The sequence below is a fragment of the Ambystoma mexicanum genome, chromosome 5p, assembly GCF_040938575.1.
Source record: "Ambystoma mexicanum isolate Mex_15411 chromosome 5p, UKY_AmexF1_1, whole genome shotgun sequence".
Lineage (NCBI taxonomy): Eukaryota > Metazoa > Chordata > Amphibia > Caudata > Ambystomatidae > Ambystoma > Ambystoma mexicanum.
The window spans coordinates 1,206,009,729-1,206,035,087 of record NC_090930.1 but is presented as its reverse complement, the minus strand read 5'-3'; the positions used below and the strand labels follow the sequence as shown (position 1 = coordinate 1,206,035,087).

Genomic DNA, 25,359 nt, shown 5'->3' with positions numbered 1-25,359 from the left:
AGAGGAATCAGGAGTTGATCAATTATATTCGGGTGCTCCTGGAGGTCCAGTTCTAACATGGATGTTAGAGACGGTGGGTGGCCAATCATTGGTTGTGGTGAGGCTAGTGGAAAAATCCTGTGGCTGTGTGGTTGGCCGGGTAGGAGCTGTGTTGTGGTGGGTCAGGGTGCGACAGCTGATCCGTGGGTGGGCAAGCATGGATGTGGGGAGCAGGTCCGCAATGGAGTGATGCCCGGTGGCAAGAGTGTCATGGGCATACGGCAGAGAGTCGAGGTAGTGGCTCCGTGATAACGCAAAGGAGTATGAAGGCACTAGTATTGAAATCATGTGTGGCCGTGGCCTGTGGCAGAATGGACGGCATGTTCAAACATCCTGATGGCCTTCTGCAGGTGAGTAGAGTCCCGGGCAGGGGTTAACTACCGGGCACTGGAGGGGAGTGCAAGACGCATGACCCAGGTGGGCATGAAGCGCAGCGTCCGTCGATGAGGGAGGCAAGTGTCATGACCTGGACTGTTCCAGGAGGACCCAGGGCAGATCTCGGCGAGTTGCTACGTAGCCCGGCGGGCTCTGAGGTGCTGCTAAACTAGGAGAGAAGTGCCAGTTAGAGGGTGTAGGTCTTACCTGTACGAGGGCGAATTGCTCTGTGGTTCGGTCACGGATTAGAGGCGACGTCATGATTAAATAAGCCATGACTTCTCATTGGTTGTTCATTGCGGCGTGCTGATTGGTTGTGGTGGCAAGGAGAGTTATCACGATTGGCAGTTGCCAAAGTGGGCCTCGTCAAGCGTGATATCACATGGGTTGATCAGAGGCACAGTGATTGGTCGTGTTGGCGGGGGAGAAGCCACCCGATTGGCGGTTGCCATGGTGAGCCTGGTAAGCAAGTTCGCGTGTGTGGAGCTCCGTGTGATAGGACGCCAACCACATGACAAGGGCCAGCGTGGGATGCTGTACATTCGAAGTGGCCGGGCTGTGTCGAGTCGAGCAGTCCGGTAATAGAAGGTGTGACATGTGGTCACAGGGGCCCCAGTGAGTTGTGTTCAGGGGTTGGTAGGCAGTTATCAGCCAGGTGGCTAGCGCGAGGTGTGCTGTAGGTGAATGCCAGGCTGCATCTAGTTGTCGAAGCACGGCGGGCATGAATGTTCAATGGATCATGTTCATGCACAGGGGGCGTATTGGCCAGGTGGGGGGGGGGGTCTCTGGTAGTGGGAGCCCAAGATCAATACAACCATGCTCATATGCACTGTCACGGGAAGGCAGGTAGGTTTGCAGGGATGGCCTATGTCAAGGTATTCCAGCATGACATGTTGGAGTGCCTGGTGCCAGGCAGGGTGGCAATCCCTAGACGGTGCCGGGCATGGATGGTTGATGAAGCATGTGTGTCATGTAGAGAAAGCAAAGAATGGCGTGGAACCTGCAGGCAATGGTTGGGAGGGGTAGCAGAGGTGTGCCTACATGTAGCAGAAATAGGGGCACAGAGCCGTGCCTGCGCATGTTCACAAAGAGGGCATGTAAAAAGAAAGAGGGTAGGGGTGGGAAGTTGGGCCGAAACAGTGGCTTGAAAATGATGCAATCAGGTGCCAAATAGAGGTTGTCATAGAAACACATTAAACTCGTGGTCGCTGTTGAGGCCAAGTGTGACATCTGCATTTACAAATCAGTTTCGGCTCCCGTTGTCGTAGGTAGAGTTCCCCGTCTCCGCCCCTGGCATCAGCTTGTACAGTTTCTAGTCCCACAAAGTTTATGTTCCCTTTGTTGTTGTGCTGGTGTTTCTCCTGCCAGTGGGTTGCCAGTGGATACCTCGCCTCTTGTGAGTGCAGTAGTGCTGGGTGTTTGTGAATTCTGATCTCTCTTTTGGTGCTGTCAATATACTTGGGGTCGCAGACAGATTATATTACAAACTTTGTTTTACAATTAATATACTGATTAATTCCATGTTTGTCAGTGCCATTGAAAGTCAGTGATTTGGTAGTCCTTGCATGTCTGCACATATTGCATGACCCACATTTGTAAAAGCCGACACACTTGGAACTTGATAACCAATTTTCTGAGGATCGGAGCCATGTAGGATGGGCTCAGGATTGTCCTTAGCATTTTTGCCTTGGTGAATGTCAGTGATGGTTTGGTAGGTAGCCATCTCCTGATGTCTTCATCTATCTCAAGGATATGCCAATGTTTGTGCAGGATTCTCTGTACTAGATAGCTGTCGCTGATGTACTTGGGGATATATTGGATTTTGTCGATGGCTGACTCGATAGCTTTCTGTTGATAGCCTCTTACAGTAAATCTTTGCTAAAGGACAGAACATTCCTCTTTGAAATTCGCTTGCGTGCTACAATTCCGTTTTGCTCGGATGAATTCTCTGTTGGGAACGTTATTGATCACTGATTTCTTGTGGCAGCTGGTGGTGTGGAGCACAGAATTGTCTTCGATCGGCTTCCTGTAAGTTGTGGTGGTCCATGATTGTGATATCAAGGAAGTCTATGGAAGTATTGCTCGATGTGCCGGTCAATTGTAACCCAAAGTTATTGTCATTCAGATATTCTTAGAAAGGTGCCAATTGTTCCATGGATCCAGACCAGATCATCAGGATATCGTAAATGTAGCGAAGCCATTTCTGCACATAGTTGTTGAAGTCTTGGTTGGAGAAAGCATGTATCTGTTCGAATTGATGCATAAATAGGTTTGCCATGGCCGGGGGATAGGTCGCCCCCATGGCTATAACTTTGTCTGTAGTATTGTTGATTGAACAAGAACACTGTGTTAGCAAGTGAGAACTCAAGGAGTTCCTTGGTTAGTTCTAAGTGCGACCAGAAAGATGCTTACGCTTTGGCAAAGGCATAGTCTATAGCTTTGAGAGCTAAGGTGTGGTCAACGGCAGTGTAAAAGGCCTTGACATCCAGTGTGACTAGGATGTACTGTGGTTGCCATCTAACATCCTGTGGCAAAAGTAAAGTGTGCATTGTGGCCCTTAAGAATGTAGGGATCTTAGGAACCTCTGGAGCGAGTACATTGTTAATGTATTTGTTGAATGTCTCGGTTATCCATCCAATCGCGCTTAGTATGGGACGCCCTTCCGGGAGCTTGTTGAATACCTAGTGGACTTTGGGAAAGAAATAGATCATCTGCATCCTGGGCTGTTTTGGTTGAAGGTACTTGTGTTCTTCATCGGTCAGTAGTCCATGACTATGCCATTTTCTCAGTAATTCATTGGCAGCGAGTGCTATATCCTTGGTTGGGTTGCTCGGGAGTGTTTCATAGCAACCCGGTGTTGCCAAGTGCGTCATGGCCATGGTTACATAATCTCTTCTGTCCATTATTACAACATTTCCGCCCTTGTCGGCTTCTTTAATTATGATCTCGTTATCTTGAAGAGCCTTCAGTGCCCGCCATTCTTTGTTTGTGATGTTGTCCACTTTGGTGTTCGGTCTTAATTTTATACTGTCTGCCAATGCGCATCGGTCATGTGTCACTGCCTGAGTGAAGCTTTAAATAGCGTTGTCACCTTGCAAGTTGGGAGTGAACTTAGATTTAGTCTTCATTTCCAGAATCTTGAGGGTGCTCTCCTCAATATTCAGATCTTGCAAGGTTTGTTTGGTCTGGCCGGTTGTGCCCGGTTCTTCTTCCATGTTCACTAGTAGGTGTGTGAGTTCTAGGTGTTCCATGTCCATTTCACTGATGGTTACACTTGGATTTCTCGCGGGGCACCAGCTGACATGTTTCGCAAAGTATTTTTTTAACTTGAGTTCCCTGGTGTATTTGTAAAGATCAATGTGTGCTTCTATCAGATTGATTGGAGAGGTAGGAGCAAAGGACAGACCTTGGTTTAATACGTCGATGTCGCTAGTAGTTAGTATTTGGCTTGACAGATTTATCACTAGTTCCAGGGTCTCCCTTCTCTCTGTTGCAGTTGGGTTTGTGGTCTTGTCAGTCTGATAGCACTTTCTTGTTCTTTTATTGTGTTTCTTGTCCCCGCTCGCTTGCATCTCTGGGATCTTTCCTTGGTAGTGTATTTTCTCGTGGTGGATCTTGGAAACGTACGTGTTTCTGGGTTGGTGCACGTGTCCCTTTTTTGTAGTGTTGAATTTCATCTAAAAAATGTGTATACAATGCTTCTGCTTGATACATTGGATTTGGTAAGGTTTGATCTGGGTCCAGATGTGTTAGTCTCTGGTTCTGCAGGAACTTGGTCAGGGTCGCTTTCTGCATCAGAGCTTGTTGGGGAGCTTTTGGGAGTGCTTCCCTTCGAATTGGTCCTGGGTGCATTATCAAATTTCAGTTGGAATGTGAATACCCGGTTGTCTTGATGGTCTCTTTCATTACTTGCAAATTTTCTGCATTTCCTGATCTTGACTTCATCCTGGTGGGATTTCAGTATCTGATATTATTTTATAATTCCTCTCCTTCGTAGCTGTGGGGGAATTGCTGGCTTCAATGTCAGTTTTGAGTGCATCGATTTCAGTGACCAATCTCTTGTGTTCCCTATCCACGTGTTCTATTAGTAGTTCCATCATCGTTTTTGAACCCATGATCAGGTTCTCTTCCCACTTGGCTGATAGGTCTTCAATGATAATCCCGAGTCCTCAGGGATTTTTTCTTGCTCTATGTAAGTTTGGAGGGTAAATAGCTCCCATTATTTATTTCCTTGGTACACAAATGTTCTAGTTTGATACATTTTTGTCGAAGGTTGTCAGGCACACTTGGTGTCAGAGGGAAGGCATGCGTTGTTGAGCCTTTGGGTGCAAAGAATTTTTTGACGTCAGTTTTCCTGGATTCCAGGTAGTCAGCCATGGTGGCTAGACAAGGTGTAACGCTCACCTGGTATCCACGGGGACGTCACTCAGCCTGTTTTGACCTCTTACGACCTCGACCCCTTCCCTGGAGGCTATTCGACTGGAGACTGGGCCTGAAACACAGGATTGGTAGAGTTTAACTCCCTATTGTCTCTGTGTGCTTGAACCCCTTCTTGGTGTCCAACCCTTCCCTTTGATCCACAGCTCACCTTGTTTTCTTGGATAGTGTGCTCTCCGTCCTGCTTTCAGCGCAGGAGTGCGTTGATTGATGCAGGCTTGTTGCTGCCTAGTTACTTCACTGGCAAGAGTCCGACAGGTAACTATAATGAGTCTTTTGAACAGTTCCCTAACTTCGTTCCTTTCCTTCCTTAGATGATGGCCGGCGTCCGGGGATGGCGGCGTGCTGCTGAGATGAGTAGCGCTGAAGGCGAGAGACAGAGCGAAGCGCGATGCACCCCTTTCGTATTTGCATTGAACAGAGTTCTTTTTCTGGGTCTTTTAGGTGCCGCAACGTTTTCAGCGTGGATGCCGGTTATGAAGAACAAATGCGGTGGGTAAGCGCGATATGCGGCGCCTCTAGATGTTTCCACGCTAACCTGGAGTGTCTTTTCTCTCTTGCAGATGGATGAGAAGTTCCGGAGACAGAGTTCCCCCAGAGCGGCTGGGATTCAGGTAAGCGTTTGAAGCTCGTACAGTATTTAAAAATAAGCGAAGATTTGCAGAATGCTTACTAATGCCTTTTTTCTGTTCTTTTCCCTTTTCCTTTGGAAGCGGCGTGCCGGAATGGGAATGACACCGCCGAAGATGCCCGCAGAACAGAAGGAGCGATGAATTATGGGCAGAAGCGCCGCAAGGTGAGGCTGTTCCTAACAGTGTTCTTGTTCTTGCAGGAGCTGAGCGCAGAAGATAGATGCAGGCCTACTGGAGACCGCTCCGAACACGTGAGTGTCACGCTGCAGGTGCAGAAAACGTAAAGCATGTTTCTCAGCCTGGGTGTGGCTTAAATAGTCTCTGGGTATCCCAGGTGTCTCTGGGCTGAACCACACCGAAAAGACTAGACCGCACATGCAGTTCTGGGAACCGAAATATGTGGGGGCATCCATCTTGTCCCCATCAATGCACTTCAAGTCCAATCCCCAATGTTATCCTATGGGACTGAGTGAGTTTGGTGCCACAAGCACCAAGTCTGACTCCAAGTGGGTCTTTGGAGGGATGGAGAGGCCCTTGAGGGCCATGTAGGTGATCGTGGCCTGGCTCCAGCCTGACATCTTGGAGGGCTGGGGACGTGAGGGGCAGGAATCATGACACAAGGTCCTGTGTTGCAGCGGGGGTCCAGATCCTAGGGAGTAGGTACAGTTGATTGAAGTTTAAAGGATAGCGGGCCCCTGCACTAACTGGTAATAATTAGTTAGTTGCTGTAATGCGACCTGCGCCCTGGCACATGGTTTGTCTAGGAACCAAAACTCCAAAGTTCCCAATGAATGAGTTTCTGGATGGTTTGACAAACCTTGTTAAGTAATGGCGCTGGTGGGTGCTTCTTGACCATTGGTTGTAGCCATGAATTACTTGGTGATTAGATATTGAAATAATGGAGCAAACTCCTGACTTGTTGTCATCAATGAAGGTTTTAATGTTGTTACACACTTAGACCAAAGGCCTAGCAGAACACAGCCCTCTTTGTGAAGATGCGCAGGCACGGATCGGTGCTCCTGTTTCTGCTACATAGTAGGCACACCTCTGCTACCCCTCGCAACCATCGCCTGCAAGTTCCACACCATTCACTGCCTCCTCTACATGACGCACATGCTACATCAACCATCCATGCCCGGCACCGTCTAGGGATTGCCACCCTGACTGGCACCAGGCACTCCAACATGCTGTGCTGGAATACCTTGACATAGGCCATCCCTGCAAACCTACCTGCGTTTCCGTTACGCTGCACATAAGCATGGTTGCATTGATTTTGGGCTCCCATTTCCAGTGACCCCCGCCCCGCGGGGAATACCCTCCCTGTGCAAGAACATGATCCATTGAACATTTGTGCGCACCGCGCTCCGACAACTGGATGCAGCCTGGCATTCACCTACAACACACCTTGCGGCAGCCACCTGGCTGATAATTTCCCACCAACCTCTGAACACAACACACTGGGGCCCCTGTGACCACATGTCACTCATTCCATTACCGGACTGCTCGACGCGATACAGCCCGGCCACTTCGAATGTACAGCATCTCACGCTGGCCCTGGTCACGGGGTTGGTGTCCTACCAAATTGAGCCCCACACACGCGAACCTGCTTACCAGGATCACCATGCCAACCGCCAATCGCGTGGCTTCTCCCCCACCAACACAACCAATCACTGTGCCTCGGATCAACCCATGTGATATCATGGGTGACAAGGCCCACCTTGGCGACTGCCAAGAGTGATAACTCCTTGCCACCATGACCAATCAGCACGTCGCAATGAACGACCAATGAGAGGTCATGGCTTATTTAACCATGACTTCGCCTCTAAACCGCTTCGAACACCTAACCACAAAGCGCAATTAACCCTCTAACTGGCACTTCCCTCCTAGTTTAGCAGCACATCAGAGCCCGCCGGGCTATGTAGCAACTCGTCGGGATCCACCCTGTCAATTGTCACTTCATACCAACACCCATTACAGCCTTGATAAAGACTACGGTCGAAACACGTGTTGGCTCCCCTCTCACCTGTACCTAGCATGGTCTGCTAGACCTTTGGTCTAAGTGTGTAACATTAAAACCTTCACTGATGACAAGTCAGGAGTTTGCTCCATTATTTCAATATCGAAGAACCAAGTAATTCACGGCTACAACCAATGGTCAAGAACCACCCTCCAGCGCCATTACTTAACAAGGTTTGTCAAACCATCCACAAGTAAATGATACTACAATGTTCCCCTCAACTTATAGGGTAATGTTAGCAATGCTTAAGTATAAGACGCGGAACATGGCATTTGCCTACTTAGAATCCTTAGAGGGCAAATTAATATTGAGTTTTACAATGCGTTAGCTTGCAAGGGTCTGTTACAAAGTGCTTGTGTGATATATGTACAAAAAATAGGAAGCAAGGGATGAGGTTTACACATCCAAGTAGCCTGCTTACTTACAGTCAGTATCTGATATTTGAGCTGACAGTTGGTTCCATAGTCTGGGTGACAATTTCGCTAAGGCACCATGACCAACAAATTCTTGTGCTTGTACCCAATTCATATTGTAACTAACAACGCAAGTGGATGTATGTACAAATCTGGTAACCTTTTGCAGAGCCCAGGTAGGCAGAGTCAAGGTTATATGGCAATATCCGAATGTGGCTTGGGGTGGTGGCTCGAGTCATAAGGTATAAGTGTGTTAGAGTACAGCATAGGAGTCATGGGTGGGGAGGGAAGATATTTAGGTTAATGTGTGCAGGCATATCCTTAGCTATATCTTCTGTTCATGGAGCCACTTTTTTCATATTCTTTTTTAACCTCTTGTGGGTGTATTGTGTTTTTAAGGTCAAACCTCCATAGTAGGGCAATATAAACAGGCTAGACCAGAATATCAAGACTAGTTAATATAATTTAGCTTTACTTTGAGAGAAAGCAAATATTAGGTACCTGCTGTGGCTGTTCTATTACTACATTTTTTGAATAGGTGGGAACTGTCTGAGTGTGCTGCTAAAATTCTTCTGAGCGGCACCCAGTAGGAAGCTATGCAAGCACACATGCGCACAGCTTAGAGGAAATACTTGTGCCAGGGTTTACTGACACCAACACTATTCAATCTTTACACCAAATACTTATCGGCTTACTTAGACAGCTGATGATATACCTCGGAAAGGCAGGAGAAACTACCTGTACTCACTAACGTGGACAATGCAGTACTCGTGGCAAGGCGAGGGGCGGGGGGCACAGATTCTCAATCTTCACAGCAAATCCAAAGTTCCTTGAAGTGTCAAATATTGGCTATCCCAATTTACCAGTTCTTCTAGCTATTCTTCCATTGCTGTCCTGATGCATTTCCGCCCCCTCCTTTGCAAGTGCCTTTAAATAACTTTAGAATGTTGATTTATTTTTATTTAGATTATGTGCATAAACATGGTATTTTTCTATTTCCATGCAAACAGGACAAATTCATAATGAATGCTACTCGCATATGGTGACAGATGACATATGATGGCATTATTATGTCATTTGAGCCTGCACTTACCTTATGCCGGCAACACATACAAGGTCATACCTCATCTATAGTGACTAGCCATATGACTATGCCACATTGTATAATTGAATAACATACTAGTGCTGGCAGCACCTGCACACGTGATAGCATAACTTTTGTTCATATGGCAACAGCCAAAACTGGTGAGCTTTGTCAATGCTAGCTTATTCTTTATACAGTTCATTTCTTTTTCAGGGAAATTCTAGCTCCTGTTTCACAGCTGGCCACTAATTTTTCAGAAGTGCACCAACCAAGAAGCGGTAGGTTTATCAGTAACTTAATTTGCTTACCAAATGGAGAATCTTTAGCTGTGCTGACATTTATGTCTGATTTTGTAGAATTATATATTGTACTTGGTTCTAAGAGGCATTAGCTAATGGGAGAATATTGTACCCCAAGAGCATATAAACCTGGACAAGAAACACGTGGAGGATGACTAAGCAGAAAATGGTGGCAGATAAAGCAGAAAATGGATGATTCCTCAGAAAGGGTTGTGGAGGAAGAGTAAAAGAGCCATCCGTTTCCAACTGGTTGGTCCTGATCCTGTTCACATAGATTCTTCCTCCAGTATGTAACAAATACTTTGCATGAGGCAGCACATAATTGATTAGTGTATTGCTTGCAGCAAGCAGTCAGTAGTGGCATGCTTGGGGTACCATGGGTAGTGAAGGTACAAATAACCCAGAGGGTGGTTTTGTGGAAAAGGAGTTGTTCAGAATACCAGGAACAGATCTGAGCAGGAGGAGTGATCTGGTAAAACACGAAGGATTTCTTCCAAATGTTTCAAGTTTGTCTTCAAACCTTGTTCCAGGTCGGCTATTTAGCAACAAACCCACTCAAGTGGCATCTTTCACACAGTAAGGTCTAGACTAATGAGAAAGAATGGCTACAGTGGGGCATCTCATGGACCTCAAAAGAACAAATGTGGCAGATACATGGAGGGGTGTGGGCGGTAGTGTGTGTGCAAATAAACCAGTATTGAAATAATGCAAGATCATGAAAATCAAGTTTGCCTTTCAGAGAAATGCACTGCTAGCCATTTTAATAGTGCTGAACAGTCGGACTGTGTAAGTAACCTCGACACACCCTGAAATTTGCACTTTCAATTAGAAACCTAACTATTTGAAAATTCGGAATACAATTATGTGGCTCAGAAACATTTCAAATCATGCACGGATATCTTCCCAATGGGCTTAGCATAGTATCTTAACCTAGATAATGGAGGTCAGCGTGAGCCATCATAGAACAGAGATGCATTTTAACAAGCAGATCAATCACGCTTGCCATACAATGAAAAACTACTATTCTTTGCAGAAAGCAGAGGCCTGTTTTTATGGTGATGACATTTGAAAGACCGAAGCGATGCGATTTCTTTGAAAACAAAGCACGATAGAATTATTGACAACTAGAGGCAAGTTAATTATTTGTAAATTTATAGATTTATTATAACAAAATTGACGATGTTCATTTTGTGCATTCTGCTTCAATATAGCTTTCGGTATGTAAATCTAAAGGAGCTCTATACAATCATGCTGGCTTGTGGCAGCAATAAAGAACAGAGATAAACAAAGAAACCCCTAATCTGTCTGATAATATTCCTTTTTGTTCTCAAGACACCTTTGTGTTAAGTAGTCAATTCATCAGCTTCGTCCCCATGGTACAAGACTGCAGTCTGAACGGTCGACATTTCTTCTTGCATCCTGCTGAGACTACAAAATATTTTAAGCAACACTATACAACACTGAACTATTTACACAGTAGTAACATCCCAATCAAGTGTTCTCTCAGAGAAAATTAGTGAATCTCAGTGACAAAGTCACTTGAAAGAGTAAGCAACTCCTAGGAGTTAGTCTTTATATTCTAAACATCTATTACTTTCAAGACCCAAAAATAAAACTTTTCTCCCCTTCACCCAAACAAATATTGTATTACAACATGACTTAAAAATCAAGCACCGCTGCACTTCTTGTTCTCAAATAAAAAGTCACTTAAAACAAAATAACATTGCAATCGGATCGGTTTCTCTGTAATATATTAAACTTTTTTCTTAGCTTTTTTTCACATGATATGTTAAGGAAACATAGAAATTAATTTATTAAAATCGCATTGATTAGAGCACTGCTAGATACTCTGGTGATTATTAAAATCAACTTAAAAAAGAAGAACCTGCAGCAATCTAAGGATGTTTGGAGAAAACGCCAGCCATGCCAGAGCTTTTTCCGCTAACCAGCCTGCAAGAGCCTAAGGCGCTCCTTCAGTTCCCTTTAAAAAGTAAAGCAGGTCTGGTTATAGCGGGGTATCATAATAGTCTGGTAAATGGTCCATTTGATATTGTCTGTGTAATTGCTGTGGTTGCTGATGAAGTTGTTGCTGTGGGAGCGGTTGCTGTGGGAGCTGTTGTTCTTGGTGCTGTTTCATGATCTCCTTGACCTCATCTTCAAGCTCTGGTGGAATGATAAATTGGTCATCCGGATCTGGCTGTGCAGGGGCCGCAAAATACCCCCCAACCTTTCGAAGAGGTGCATCTGCAGCTATTTCGATAAGATTATGGCTTTTTTCTGGAGGTGCCACAGAGCCGTTTCCCCGCTGGCGTCCAATCGTGCCAGTTGCAGAATGATCTAACTTTCTGGAGAGATCAATTTCATCTTCGTTGGCTTGGACGTCAATACCTTCATCTGTAATTTCTATAGGAGACTGAGGAAGCATTTTGTCTTTTGTCAGAGAGCAATGGATATCCACCTCCACCTCAACCTGGCTGCCATTGGTGAAGACACCCTCTATGGGCTCCTCATCCTCACTATCCAAACCATTATCTGAAAAGGCACTAGAAAATGTTGCGCTTGATAGTTGCCTCTGGAAGGAGTTAGACAGGCAGACTGGATGAAGCATGCAGCGCTGTTCATTGGGATATGCAGGGCTGTGATCATTCATGGTTACTTGAGGTGGCTCATCCGACGCCGTGGAGCCAACTTCACTGCTCATCTCGGAGGTGGAAATTTCACTACTGATTTCTGAAGCTATACCACTGCTGGAAGAAGGCATGCCCAGAGTTTCAGATGGCCGGTCTTTAATGACTACGTTGACAGATGGAAAGATACCAGGGCTGGGAGGTGGCAGTCCATTCAGCTCACAGCAACAGAAACAGTCCTCCGTTACATTCAGTTGGACAACCACAGCACTAATGCTGTCATTGCAGCCATAGCTCTGAGCCAGAGTACACAGTTTTTTTGCAGCAGCCAAAGCATCAGGCACATTCCTAACAGTTTCTACGGCCTCCTCATTGCTCATACTGTCCCACAATCCTTTGCTGCCAAGAATGAAGAACTCATCCTGTGGTGTCAATGTAACAGACTGGATATGAGGTCGAGGCACAACACTTGGGTGCAGAAATGTGTATCCCAGTATCCTTGTGGAATCTGTAACTCCATTCACCTTTCCATCCTGCAATGCGCAAGAAAAATATTTTAAAATTCACAGCACTAAAAAATTAACAGATATCAGCATAGAAACAAAAATACCATTTATTATCATACTTATTTTCCTTATTATTGACTGTTTTTCAGGGGAGGTGCAATGGAGATGGAAGGGGAGTTATAGGGCTAATAGGTGCAAAGCGCTAAGTTTCAGATTTTCTTCCAACGATTGGTAGGCAAAGTTGTGATCAATTGAAAAGCAATTCCAGAAATCTGCCTGATGCTCAGGTCTTAGTTCGATCAACAAAAGAAGGGTTCATTGGAGGTCCTGAGGAAGAAGGATAAGAAGATATGATGTTGCTTTTTATTGGTTTGCAAGATGCTTTGGCTTATTCACCCTACCAGGACCATCAACAACACAAGGGTGGAGGCATGAGATTGCATAGACTAATATAGTGCAACAATCCGGAAGCTCCAGGATAGGGACAATCAGATCCCTCTCCGATCTATGGACTCTCTATACATTTATGACCTAAATCAAGGCTAGTGAATATTTTGAACTGGACCCTGCAGAATTTTTTCTATCTATATCCAGAAAAAGATAATCATTCTTCCAGCTAATATATTTAGTTTGACTGACAATATAAGGACATGAAACTCCCCTGAAGATCCCTTTTCATCTTAAAAAATGGAGAAATAAGTGTAGAGAGAAGAAATCATCTGCAAATAAAAAATATTTGACTATTATCACCAACAGTGTGATACTATATTTCTTTGGCTCTCACCTACTCAAGCCTCAACAACAGACTATTGGATTAGTGCAATTGGGACTGTCCTCACTAAGCTTTCAAACTCTTATCTAATAATGTTACACATTTTACATACAGTATTTTTGGAAGAACCAACCAGGAGGGTGATGGGATGAGATTTTGGGACTGCTGCTATTTCCTTTCATATAGTCAGGGAACCAAATGGATACATCCCTATTTATATACTTAGCAGAACAACATTTGCATCAATCACTTTTTGTAATATTGGACTCTACATTGTTATGTCATATTTAAACATGTATGTATAAATCATGTTGGGCTCCAGATAGTTGAAACGAGCTACCTTTATTTCAATAAAGCTGACAGGACTCACGTTTGTTTCGAACAAAATTAACAATGGCAACCAGACAATCAAGTTATCAATATAGTTTTTGGGAAAAATGGTTATACGAGAAGTTAATTGAGATTAGCATCCACCAGTGGTATGGCAGTTTACTCATCCAAAACACTATCTTTGAAAAGCTCTTTGCATCTTTAGTTGCAACAGATTGCTTACACTCATTATAGAAATTAATTTGAGGCAACTTCTTATTCTCCATTTGTGTTTCCGTAGAAAACAAGATATGTTGTGGTCAACATTACTCCCATCACATAGATGTTCAACGTGCATCTTGCATCACTATTGACCAAAAATGAATGTGGAAACTTAATACATAAAAGCCATCAAGGACTTTACCAGAGCCCCTCCCCAGGCCACAATTTCTTCAAAATAAGGCCTCGAGTGTCCAGGCCAGAGAAAGAACCTTTCAAGAGGGGATGGGGAACCCCTCTCAGCCTGGGGTGGAAGGCCTACAGTAGAATGTGGGAGTTGGGAGGGCCTCAATCCCTGACCCTTCATGCGTCTTAATTTATGAAATGAGTACGACTGTTGAACACCCATTACCTGCACTGCACATTTCCGGCCAGTTTCTTCCAGTTTATTTGACAGGACTTCCAATACTAGAAGCCGGCATTGGAACAGCCAACAAACAATGCGAACCAGAAAGAGACAGACGATTGGATGGGAGATAGAGAAATAGCGCAGCAGCCTGAACAAACCAAGCTGCTGCGCAACCCACTCTGGCACAAAACTGAAGCTGGCAAGTGCGCAGAGCACTGCAGCATTTTTCACATGCTCCCAGAGGTTTATAGTCATAAAATCGAAAACCAAAATGTCGAAAGTCCCAAAAAAAAAAAAAAAAGTCAACAAAATAATGTTGAAAAAAAAAAATTCAAATTTCTTTTTTATTACTTTTATTCCCCCTGACCCCCCTGTTTTTTTCTTTTTTTCTTTTACCGTTTCTTTTCACATGCGGGACCCAAAAAATAAATATAAATAAAAAAGAAAATTATTCGACTTTTTTTTGGACTTTTTTTCGATTTTTGTGTAATTCGACATTTTTTTTTCGATGTTATGACTGCACACCGCTCCCAGACACCATCATAACCTGTGTGGGGGCTGCTGAGCAGTACTCTCACCAAGCCGAACAGGCCGGAAAACCCTTTGCACGACCTGGGACACTGAACACTGGAGGATGCCATTGCCAGAGACCAGCACATATGAGAAAGGGGCAAGACTTAAGACCACTTTTGTAGGTTTTCCTGCCTGTAACGCCTACCTAGGGAAAAGGACATTCAGCAGTTGGATTGGGGGAACCAGCCGAAGGAGCAAGATAATGAAGAGGGGTGATAAAAAGGCAGACAGAAAGCAGGAAGGTAGGAGTTATTCGGGTCTGGTCAAAGGAGGAACAAGTTACTTACCTGTAACTGTTGTTCTCCAGCATGGGTCTGGCATGGATTCACATGCTCATGAATATTCCCCGTCGTCAGGCTGGGAATCCTCGGTAAAGAAAAAATCAGTATCAGTTTCGTTTCTGATCTGTCTTTCTTAGTAGTAACCAATCACTGATCTCTGGGTCATACTGCCCCCAGCCATTGACTGCCCTCTCCCTAAGCCCCGCCTTTGGCAGCCATCCTCAGATTTGGTAGCACGCAAAGTGGCAGTATGACCAAGTGAAGAGCCGCAGAGGGATAGGTGGGAGGGTTTGCATGTGAATCCATGCCAGACCCATGCTGGAGAACAACAGTTACAGGTAAGTAACTTGTTCCTTCTCCAGCATGGGGTCTGGCATGGATTCACATGCTCATGAATAAAAGAATACATAGCAGTATACACATGCACAACCACGGGAGGTGGCAAAGGCTCAACATTAAGCATTACATCCAAAACTCAACATTAAGCAATTCTTACCTCCTCACCAGGCTCACCTCTAGGCGAACAGGTTGCGCAGCGCTGCTGGCCGACCCTGGACTCCTCCCTGGAGTCCCGATCGACCCAGTAGAATCTCGTGAAGGTGTGCGTCGACCTCCACGTAGCAGCCCTGCAGATGTCCAGCAGAGGCACACCAGACAGGAACGCCGTAGTAGCAGCGATCGCTCTTGTCGAATGGGCTCTCGTACGGCCGGGCAGCGGTCGGTTTGCCAACCGGTGACAGTGCATGATGCAGCCGGAGAGCCATCTGGAAATGGAAGTCTTCGAGAGAGCCTTCCCTGGATTCACAGACCCAAAGTTCACAAACAGTTGTGACGTCTTCCGAAAACTCTTTGTGCGGTCCACGTAGAACTTCAGCGCTCTAGCTACATCCAGCGAGTGCAAAGTCCTCTCGGCCGGCGTCAAAGGCGACGGGAAGAAAACTGGTAACACCAAGGGCTTGTTGAGGTGGAAGTCCGATGGCACCTTTGGCATGAAGGAGGGGTGCGTCCTCAGCACCACCCTCGTGTCATGAAATGTCAAGTATGGAGGCTTGCAAGATAGGGCCTGGATCTCTCCCACTCGTCTTGCAGATGTGATGGCCACGAGGAACGCTGTCTTCCACGACAGGAACTTCAAAGGCGCCGAATGCATAGGCTCGAATGGGGCCCCCATGAGCCTGGTCAGCACCACATTAAGCTCCCACGCCGGGGCAGCAGCCTTCACCGGCGGGAACGATCGGAATAGTCCCTTCATAAATTCCTTCACCAGGCGATGTGACCACAAGGACGCTCGTCCCGTAGTCCTGGTATATCGGGAGATGGCAGCCAGATGTATTTTGATGGAGGCGTGAGCCAGTCCAGCTTTGGCAACGACAGTAGGTACGGCAGTACTTGAGGGGCCGTAATCCGCAGAGGGTTAATCTTCTATGCCCGGCACCAGACAGAGAACCTCTTCCACTTATAACCATAACACTTAAGAGTTGAGGACGCCCTGGCTTTTGCAAGAACCTCTCTGCAGTCAGCCGGGATACCGTACCTCCAGAACTCTAGTGCTGCAGGAGCCAGGCCTGCAAGTTCAGCGACTGTGGGTCGTGATGGAGAATGGCGCCCCCTTCTTTGGAGAGAAGATCCGCTTCTTCCGGCAGCTTGACTGGAGGGGACGTTGACAAGTCCAGAAGGTCCGGGAACCAGATCTCCCTCGGCCACGCCGGTGCGACGAGGATCATTCTGCACCTGGACTTCTTGAGCTGGTTGATGAGGCGGAGCAGCAACGGAGGCAACGCGTATGGAAACAGGCCGTCCCAGGGGAACGAGAAAGCATCGCCCATGCTCCTCGGCTGCGGGAACCTGCTGGCGAACCTCTGGCACTTGGAGTTCGTCGCCGTCGCGAAAAGGTCGATACAGGGTTTACCCCATTGTCCAAAGTAAGTCCCTGCCTGTAGTGAGGTGAGCACGGGAACACCACCATAGGATCGCCCGACGGAACTCCTCGTCGAGAGGGATCCTGTCCTCGAAGCAGCCCGTCGCCTGAAACCAGCGGGCGTCGAGGAACTCCTGTAGCGGACGTATCCGAAGTCTGCAAAGGGGTACAAGATCGATGTATGAGGACATCATCCCGAGGAGGGACTTGATGGACCTCACTCTGGCCACGTCCGTGGATAGCAGTTGCCGCACCTTGCCCAGGATGGTCTTGGTCCTTTGCTCTGACGGGGAGGCCAATTGCCCCACTGTATCGAGCTTCGCTCCCAGAAACAGTGCTACTTGCGATGGAACCAGGTGGGATTTGGGGTAGTTGATGGCAAACCCCAGTTCTGTGAGCAGCCGGACGGTCCTCGCTGTGTGTTCGACGGCGAGTTCCCTTGTCCTTGCCCGGATTAGCCAGTCGTCCAGGTAGGGGTAGACGTGGATCCCCTGCAGGCGCAGCCACTGGTGCCAGGCACTTGGTGAATACCCTGGGTGCCGACTTTAGTCCGAACGGTAGGGCTCTGAATTGCTAGTGGCGTCCCTGAACCACGAACCTGAGAAACTTCCTGTGCCCTTTTAGAATGGCGATGTGGAAGTAAGCATCCTCCAGGTCCAAAGACGATAGGAAGTCGCCCTCCTCCAGCTGTCCCAGCACGTGCTGGAGGGTGACCATCCTGAATTTTTTGCGCCTTGATGTATTTGTTTAACCGACGCAGGTCCAGGATGGGGCGCCAACCGCCTGTCTTCTTTCTGACGAGGAAGTACCTTGAGTACACTCCGGAGCCCCAGAGCCTCCTGGGGACGAGCTCGATGGCACCTTTCTTGAGCATCGCACTTACCTCCAACAGCAGTTGAGGGACGTGATTCTCCTTCCTGGCCACGGGAGGAATGCGAGGGCACTTCTTTTGAAATTCCAGCGAGTGCCCGTTGGCCAGGGTGTCCAGCACCCAACGGTCGGTGGGGATGGACTCCCACACGCTGACGAACTTCGGCAGCCGGCCTCCCACCCGGGTGCTTCGGTGGGGGCCCGACGACACGGCCGGGTCAGTCTTGCTTGGAGGCGGCCTTGGCGACGACGGCAGGATCCCCCTTGCTTGCCGTGACCTCTGTAGGCCTCCTGGGAAGAGGAGCGGGCCGCCTGGCAGTAAGTGGAGGAGCCACCGCTGTATTCTTTGGAGGCACTCTGCCTCCGGAGGTCCGAAAGGGCCGTCGTTGAAGCACCCCTAGGGCCCGGGCCGTCTCCGAGTCGGTCTTGATGGCCTGGAGAGACTCGTCCACCGCCTTACCAAAAAGGTTGTTGCCGTCGAACGGCATATCCAACACTCTGGTCTGGACGTTCTGGCGAAAATCTGTCGCCTTGAGCCATCCTCGTCGTCTGAGGCAAACTCCGTTGCCCAGTTGGCGAAACCCGGTATCGGCAACGTCCGTTGCCACCGTTATGGCATGATCCGACGCCTCCTCGCCTTCCTGCAGAATTTGAAGGGCCTCTGCCCTCTTGTCGTCAGGTAGGAAGTCTAGCAGGGGAGCTATCTTGAACCAGAGCTCCCTGTCGTAGCGGGCCACGATCGCTAAGGCATTGGCCGCCTTAATCATCGTCGCTGCCGACGAGATGACTCGTCGTCCCATGGAGTCTAACTTCTTGCCCTCGCTGTCCGGCGGGGAAGTGGAAGCCGCCGCACCCGCTGCTTTCTTCTTAGCGGCTGCCGAGACGACAGAGTCCGGCGTGGGCTGGGCCCTAAGGCACAAGGGGGCGGCATCGGGGACTCTGTACTTCTTCTCGTACCTGTCCCTCTTGGCGGGTGTCGTGGAAGGGTTCTTGAGGACAGCAAGCCCCTCGTCCCAGATGTCGTCGAGCAAAGGCACCGCAAGGACCGTCTTCCTCTTGGCCTCTTGTCGTTGGTAGAGAAACCCTTCCTTTTTTTGTTCTTCAGGGCAGAGCTGGAAGAGCTTGGATGCCCTGGTTATCATGGCATGAAAGGAGCCAATTTCGTCGGCTGGAGAAGCCCGAGGGGTGGGTGATGACGGGATGTCCGCTGTGTCATCGCCACCGTCGTCGTCCATCGCCGTATCCTCTCTAGGGTCCGGCGAGGGGGATGAGGGGTCCACAGGCCTCGCGGGCACGAAGAGCAGAGTGGGGTGGACTCTCCTCCGCGTGTTCGGAGGGTTTCCCGACGGGCCCGGTTCTGGATCCTCCGTCGGGGTCCGTGGTAATCTCATCCTTATCTCTGTACATAATGATTGGATCGCCAACAAAATGGCCGCCAAGCTATCCTGGGGCTCGGGTAATGGCTGCCCCACTGGGCCCTCTTCGTCGCCATCGTCGCTATCTTCGATCACGTCATCGGGGACCGTCCCCTGGGATCGAACCTTCTCGAACCTCTCGTTGAGGCCTATGAACCTCTCGCTGAGGTCCTTCTCGGTTTCCACAACTAACAGAGACCAGAGGTAATATTTTCAACGACCGCTTGTGAACAGCCCTCTACAAAAACCACTTGTTTAACAATACACAATGTTCACTCGGTAACTTGCTTCCCCAACTCCATACGTGGTTGTACCTTATTGCATATGATTAGTAACCATTAGATCCTCATATACTACACTAGTTTATATCAAAAAATAGTTATTTATTTTTTATAGCATATCAGTAAAAAAAATATTTTTTCATCTTTTTTCACATCTACAATTTTTAGAGAATTTTTAAATAGTTTAACAAACACTTTATGGACAGCATAAATTACTCAATTTCTGTGCACATTCAATGTCATATAGTAGTCCATCATTTGATACTTTTTGGAATTCATATCTTGATCTGGATCTGTAACTTACTCTCTTCTCTCATAGAGAAGTCCATCCCAGTCCGTAAAACATTTCACTATATAGTCATAAAACCCATGCTTACTTTCATACCGCATTCATACCATACCCGACATGTTTCATTCATATCACACTTTCATACCAATAACAAGGAAATTCTTCAGGGGTAAAATTTAAACCACATTCCATAAAAGGTGCAATTGTGTTGGTCTTCTTATAGATTTTTTTCTCTTCTAGGGATCGGCGTTCAATGGGGTCCCATTAGTCCTTTCTTAAGGTCCAACCATCAGACGGATACACTGTGGGAAGCAAGTGTGGGATAGTCGGATTTTTGTACTCGAATTACATCCCGGTCGATATTTTTATTATATACAACCTGCTGTATATCTTATCAGCAGAATTTCCACCAGCTCCTCCTCAGAGGCTTTTTCCGAGTCTGTAATGACCACCGCCCCCACCCCCTCTTTTTCCGCCGGGGACTTCACTGGGGTTTTAACGATGGGCTGGAAAGAGGATTCTCTCTGCGGTGGCAGGGATACTCTGGGCCCAGAGGCCGTTTCCACTGGCGTAGTCTCAGCCGGCTTCGCCAGGGTCGCAGCGACCACTTCGATAGAAGCCTTTGCCAGCTGGATCAAACCCCTCACCATCTTAGGTGCGTCCTGGGCCTTCGCCTTGGGGGGAGGGTCAGCGCCTCGCTCCCCCTTCGAGATCAACCGGGGCCGCTCCAGCAGCTTACCCGGGTTCTCGGACTTCCTCTTCCCCGAACCAGAGCGCTGGCTCGTAGTTGAACGTGCCGGGGAAGTCGCGCCCTGCCTGGCAGCTGAAGAGCCCGACCTTTCGGCGCTCCCGGTGCCCGCGGACTCACGGTGCTTGGCCTTCTGTTGGGCCCCCGCCGGGGCGCCCTCACAGGACTTAGAAGCCCGCTCAGTCTTTTTCTTCTCACCTGCTGTGCCCTTCTCCAGCCAGGCGGCGAGGCGGGAACGACAATCTTGTTTGGTCCGTTCTGAAAGGTTCTTGCGTCCTGTCCTCATGAAGGCAGTAGAGACATCGCGAATGCTCGTCCTCCTTGAAAACATTTTGTAATCCGCATCCAGGGCAGCACCTGAACAGCTTGGATCCGGGCGTCGAGCTTCCCTTGTCCTGGGCCATGTTCAAACTTCCCTTGTCCTGGGACAAACTTCACCCTTGAGGGGCGTAAAAGAATTCCGAAACGGGTCCCCGTTATCGGAAGTAGAAACGGTGCAGCTTGAGGCTCGATTAAACCGAAAAAATGAGAAAATCTCCTGAAAAAGTGCGAAAACCCAACAAAAACTCGAGAGCTAAAGCACGAGGACTCCCAACACTTGAGCGTGCGGTAAAAATCTGAGGATGGCGCCAGAGGCGGGGCTTAGGGAGAGGGCAGTCATTGGCTGGGGGCAGTATGACCCAGAGATCAGTGATTGGTTACTACTAAGAAAGACAGATCAGAAACGAAACTGATACTGATTTTTTCTTTACCGAGGATTCCCAGCCTGACGACAGGGAATATTCATGAGCATGTGAATCCATGCCAGACCCCATGCTGGAGAAAGAGGAGCAAACAACGTGGGAGAGGAAAGATGGAGCAGAGAAGCCTGGAGGAGAATTGCTGTAGGAGTGTGCAAGGTAAGGTATTGGTTGGGCAGAGAAAGTGGTACGTGGGTTTGAGTGTGAATAGTGAGAGTAGGAAGAAAATGAGAAGGTGACCAGGGACATTAAAGAGGAGTGACTGTGGCAGAAGGTGTGGGTGGAGTGAGAATAGTAGTGGTGTGGAGGGGAGGTAAGAGTGAGTAGTAGGGAGTAACAAAGGAGTGTGGAGGTAGGTAGCAGGCTCAGATGGGCCTATAAGTCAAAAGGGCAACTCCCTAAGTGCAGGCCCAACTTGCTCATGTGGGCCAAATATTTGGCGAAAGTGGGACAGTTACTTTGTTTTTAAACCAAAGTGGGCCAGCTTGATGAGTTACTTCGTTGTGTAGGTAAACGTGTTGGTCAAGGTTACTGAACACCTTCTCTAAAATACACAGATTGCAACATATTTTACCAGAAGACTCCCCATGTATTACTTCTTAAATAGTCTGCCACAAAAGGAATGAATTAACATTTGTGAGACTGTGGCATTTTTTTTGTTGCCGTCTGAATTAATTTTATACCACAGCCAACCCTGGGTAGTAGAATAAAGAAACAATGGAAGGATAGAAGAGTGCCACAGAGACTGAGTAGAGATGGTGGGTGAAGTAGTATGGAGGAGACCAGAGACCACCTGGACTGCTCACAGAGGGAGTTTTAGGTGAATAGGGCCTTTGCCTATATGCCCTCATCCAGATACACCGTTGTGTAGATTTTCTGAGCCATCAATCTCTAGTAACTATCCTGGGATTGAGTGACTCCTGGGTTAGGGAGGAAACGGTCCAAACTAGGATAGAGAGAGGAAGACAGCAAGCCCCTTCACTATTCTAAAAATAAAAAACCTTGAATTGTCTTTGAGAGTTGGTGTGTTCTTGAAGCCATCTGTGACAATCGATTGTGGTAACATAAGAAAGACCAATGTTTTGGGGTCAGTGGTTACATGGCTTTATAACGAATTAATAACGAATTAACATATAACGAAAAATAAATAACGCCAACAAATTAATTATTTTTTCTTTTTTGGCCGGTCCCCCCAAACCTGTTTCCCCCATATAAAAACCCACCCCAACCGCATCCCCACAAGATTTAACCCTTTATCCCACCCCCACATACATTTGTTTTTCTTCCGTTATTTATTTTTTGTTGTAAAGTCTGTTTACCGGGGTCAATATTACTGGAATACATGCAGGCTGGGACCCCTTAAGTATCTACATTTCCTTACCTACCCTACCACAAACCAAATATAGTTTAGCTGTAGAGTACCAACCACAGCCTTCAATTAGAACAAACATAAAAGATAATCCTACCGCATGCAAGACATGTTTATTTGCTGGAACAGCTTTCACAAATTCCAACAGCCTCTGAAATGACCAAGCTGATATTGTTAATGCCAGGACATCATTTGTTTGCTGCAGAGCAATACGTTCTTGCTGTGGAAAAGCTTTGCTCCTAATGTCCAATATCACACCAGGAACTGTAACTTTTGCGACAGAAACAGACAGGGCTTTAGCCTCCTCAATAAATTATTGAATTTGAGGCAGGTGTTGCAGGTCTTCACAACACACTAACGCTTAACTGGGACAAGGCCCTAATTAACCAGTCACTCAGACAAGGAAACTGAAGCATATTCTGTAGAGGCAAGTGTGCTACTACCCCAGGAATCCATTTTGTGAAAAAGTCTGGGTGCTGAACTGAGAGTGAAAGAAGGAGTGTAGTCCTAGTGATCGTCTCCTATAGTCAATCTCAAATGGATGGGCAAACAGGCAACCTGCAAGTCTATTGACACCACCTAGCCTCCCATTGGAAGGGCTGGGAAAATAATCGAAGGTAAGAATATAATTTGGAATATTAAGATATTGGATGAGGACTTATATTGTACTTTAACCCCCTTTTTGGGGTAGAATAAAGCAGCAGAGTAGAAATCCTCTTCTAGTTTGTTTTTTGCAACAGCATCTAGAGGTCCTTTTAAGAGGAGTTGAGTTCTCACAAGAGATCTGGAGCAGGATGAATAAACAAGAGCACGGAAATAACCTTTTATCATATTCAAAATCTAGTGAGTTATTTGCTCCCATTTCTGGATGGGAAGATAGTTTTCCTGCTCCTGAGATACAGGTTCTGTAAGGACTAATGGAACTGGCTATACAAGCATCAATCTTAAGAGTCAAACAGGCTACTTGGGATCTTGAGCAGAGGTTAAAAAAGAAGGAGTTACTACTTTAGTTTTGGGTCTGAAGCTGTTTGCTACTCGAGCAGTAAGGTTTTAAAGATTCAGGTGTCATGGTTTATAGGGTTTACCACAAGGAGCAAAATGACCTGATTTGGCAGACTGATGACATAGTGCTAGCACTCATCTTACACTTTTGGAGTAGGTCAGTTGATGGGTTGAAAGTGTTTTCCCATTAAATCGAAGATCACGGATTGTGTGTTGTATACTCCTAGTGTAGTGAAGTGGATGACATATCGGCATTCTCATGATTCAGACTGCACCAATTATGGCTGTTGTTGCTGTGCCCATGATATATCTTTGTTGATTTTCAATTGCTGAATGGCTGATTCTTTAACGTAGGCATTCCAATAGGCCAATGTCCCTGCTGCAACCTCTGGGATGGATGTTGTCAACCTGTAAAGATTGCTCCAATTCAGAATATTATAACCTGTCATCATGGTAGAAGTACTGATTTGCCATAATTGCAGATCAGCATTCAAATAGGACTTTTCCTCTGATCCTCCCAGGCTTTAGAACTTTAGCTGATACTGCTGCAGGTGAAGACGAAGGACACTGTGCTGAGAGCTACTAAAACTACTATGAAATGTACCAGTAAATTCACCATCATGACCAAGAGGGCCTCCTTCGTAACCTTTTCTTTGGAGTCTAATCATCTTAACCTGCTGGTTCTAAAAGTGGTTTGCTTCACTATATTGTTACCTGCCAGATAATAAAACCTTGCATTGATAGCAAATATTTGAACTGATGGGAAGGTAACTTGCAAAACACTTTTGCTGCTTCTTGTTCATCAACAGAACGTAGGCCTACGGCTTGCAAGGCCTTGGGAATAGTTTAAGAACAATTTGGATGGATCTACTCTTTCTTCTGTATCAGTTTCTATATCCTTTGATACTTTTGGTTTACTTGGGGGAGAATCCAAAGAGGGAATTTCTTCAGCAAGTGGGTCTCCCAAGACAGGGTCATTCATACCAAGCACCAAATGGTTAAAAAGGTATCCAACAATATGCTGCTTAAATCCGTAGTCATCTCTGTACTAGTCTGACAGTTCAGTCTCCCTTCACCCACCCAAGCCTTCCACAGATTTCCCTTCCCTCCCACCACTTAGCTTCTTTTTGGATCCTTTTCGGGAGCAGATGCGTAGTCAACACTTCTGTCCCCAGTGTGTCTGCTCCCGATCTGCGACACGCTGCCATGGAAAGGAAGAAGGGACTACTTGTAGTGCCTTCTCTCCTTTCCATGGCAGCCTTTTTTATTTTTTTACTTTTTTCCTATTTTTTTTAATGGCCGTCGTGGAAATGTAGAAGGGTCTACGTGTAGTCCCTTTCTCCTGTTTTCATGGCCGGCATTTTGTTTGTTTACATTTATTTTCCTATTTACAATGCTGCCATGGAAAGGGAGAATGGACTTCATTTCCCCTTCTTTGGTGGCCATTTGATCCCCCCTTTTATTTTTGGTTGCGAAATGCTTCCCTGGGCCTGTCTCTATGGGCCCTGTGGCATTACCTTAAGTGGTAATGACCCCCCCTGCTCGGGGGTTATTGCTTAAGTGAAAAACAATGAAGGCGGAATCTGGGGTTCCAATGTGAAAGAGAAGTCTCAGGTTCTTGAGATGAAATCCATGCATTAACCGATGGTTTATAGTGATATTGTAGAAAACAATGTCGAAAGTCATTTTTTAGAAAAAAAATGTCGAAAAAAAAATGTCGAATTTATTTTTCAAT

At 46.8% G+C, this 25,359-nt stretch overlaps 1 protein-coding gene across 1 annotated transcript in view; it reads right to left on the bottom strand.

Moving 5' to 3' along the window:
- Positions 1-10,435: 10,435 nt before the first annotated feature.
- PHLPP1 (PH domain and leucine rich repeat protein phosphatase 1) overlaps positions 10,436-25,359 on the bottom strand; it is a 1,441,444-nt gene continuing 1,426,520 nt past the window's right edge. Inside the window, exon 17 of the mRNA XM_069613677.1 lies at positions 10,436-12,456. Within this exon, the coding sequence (XP_069469778.1) occupies positions 11,302-12,456 (1,155 nt within the window). The 3' untranslated portion in view covers positions 10,436-11,301. The remainder of the gene's footprint in view (positions 12,457-25,359) is intronic.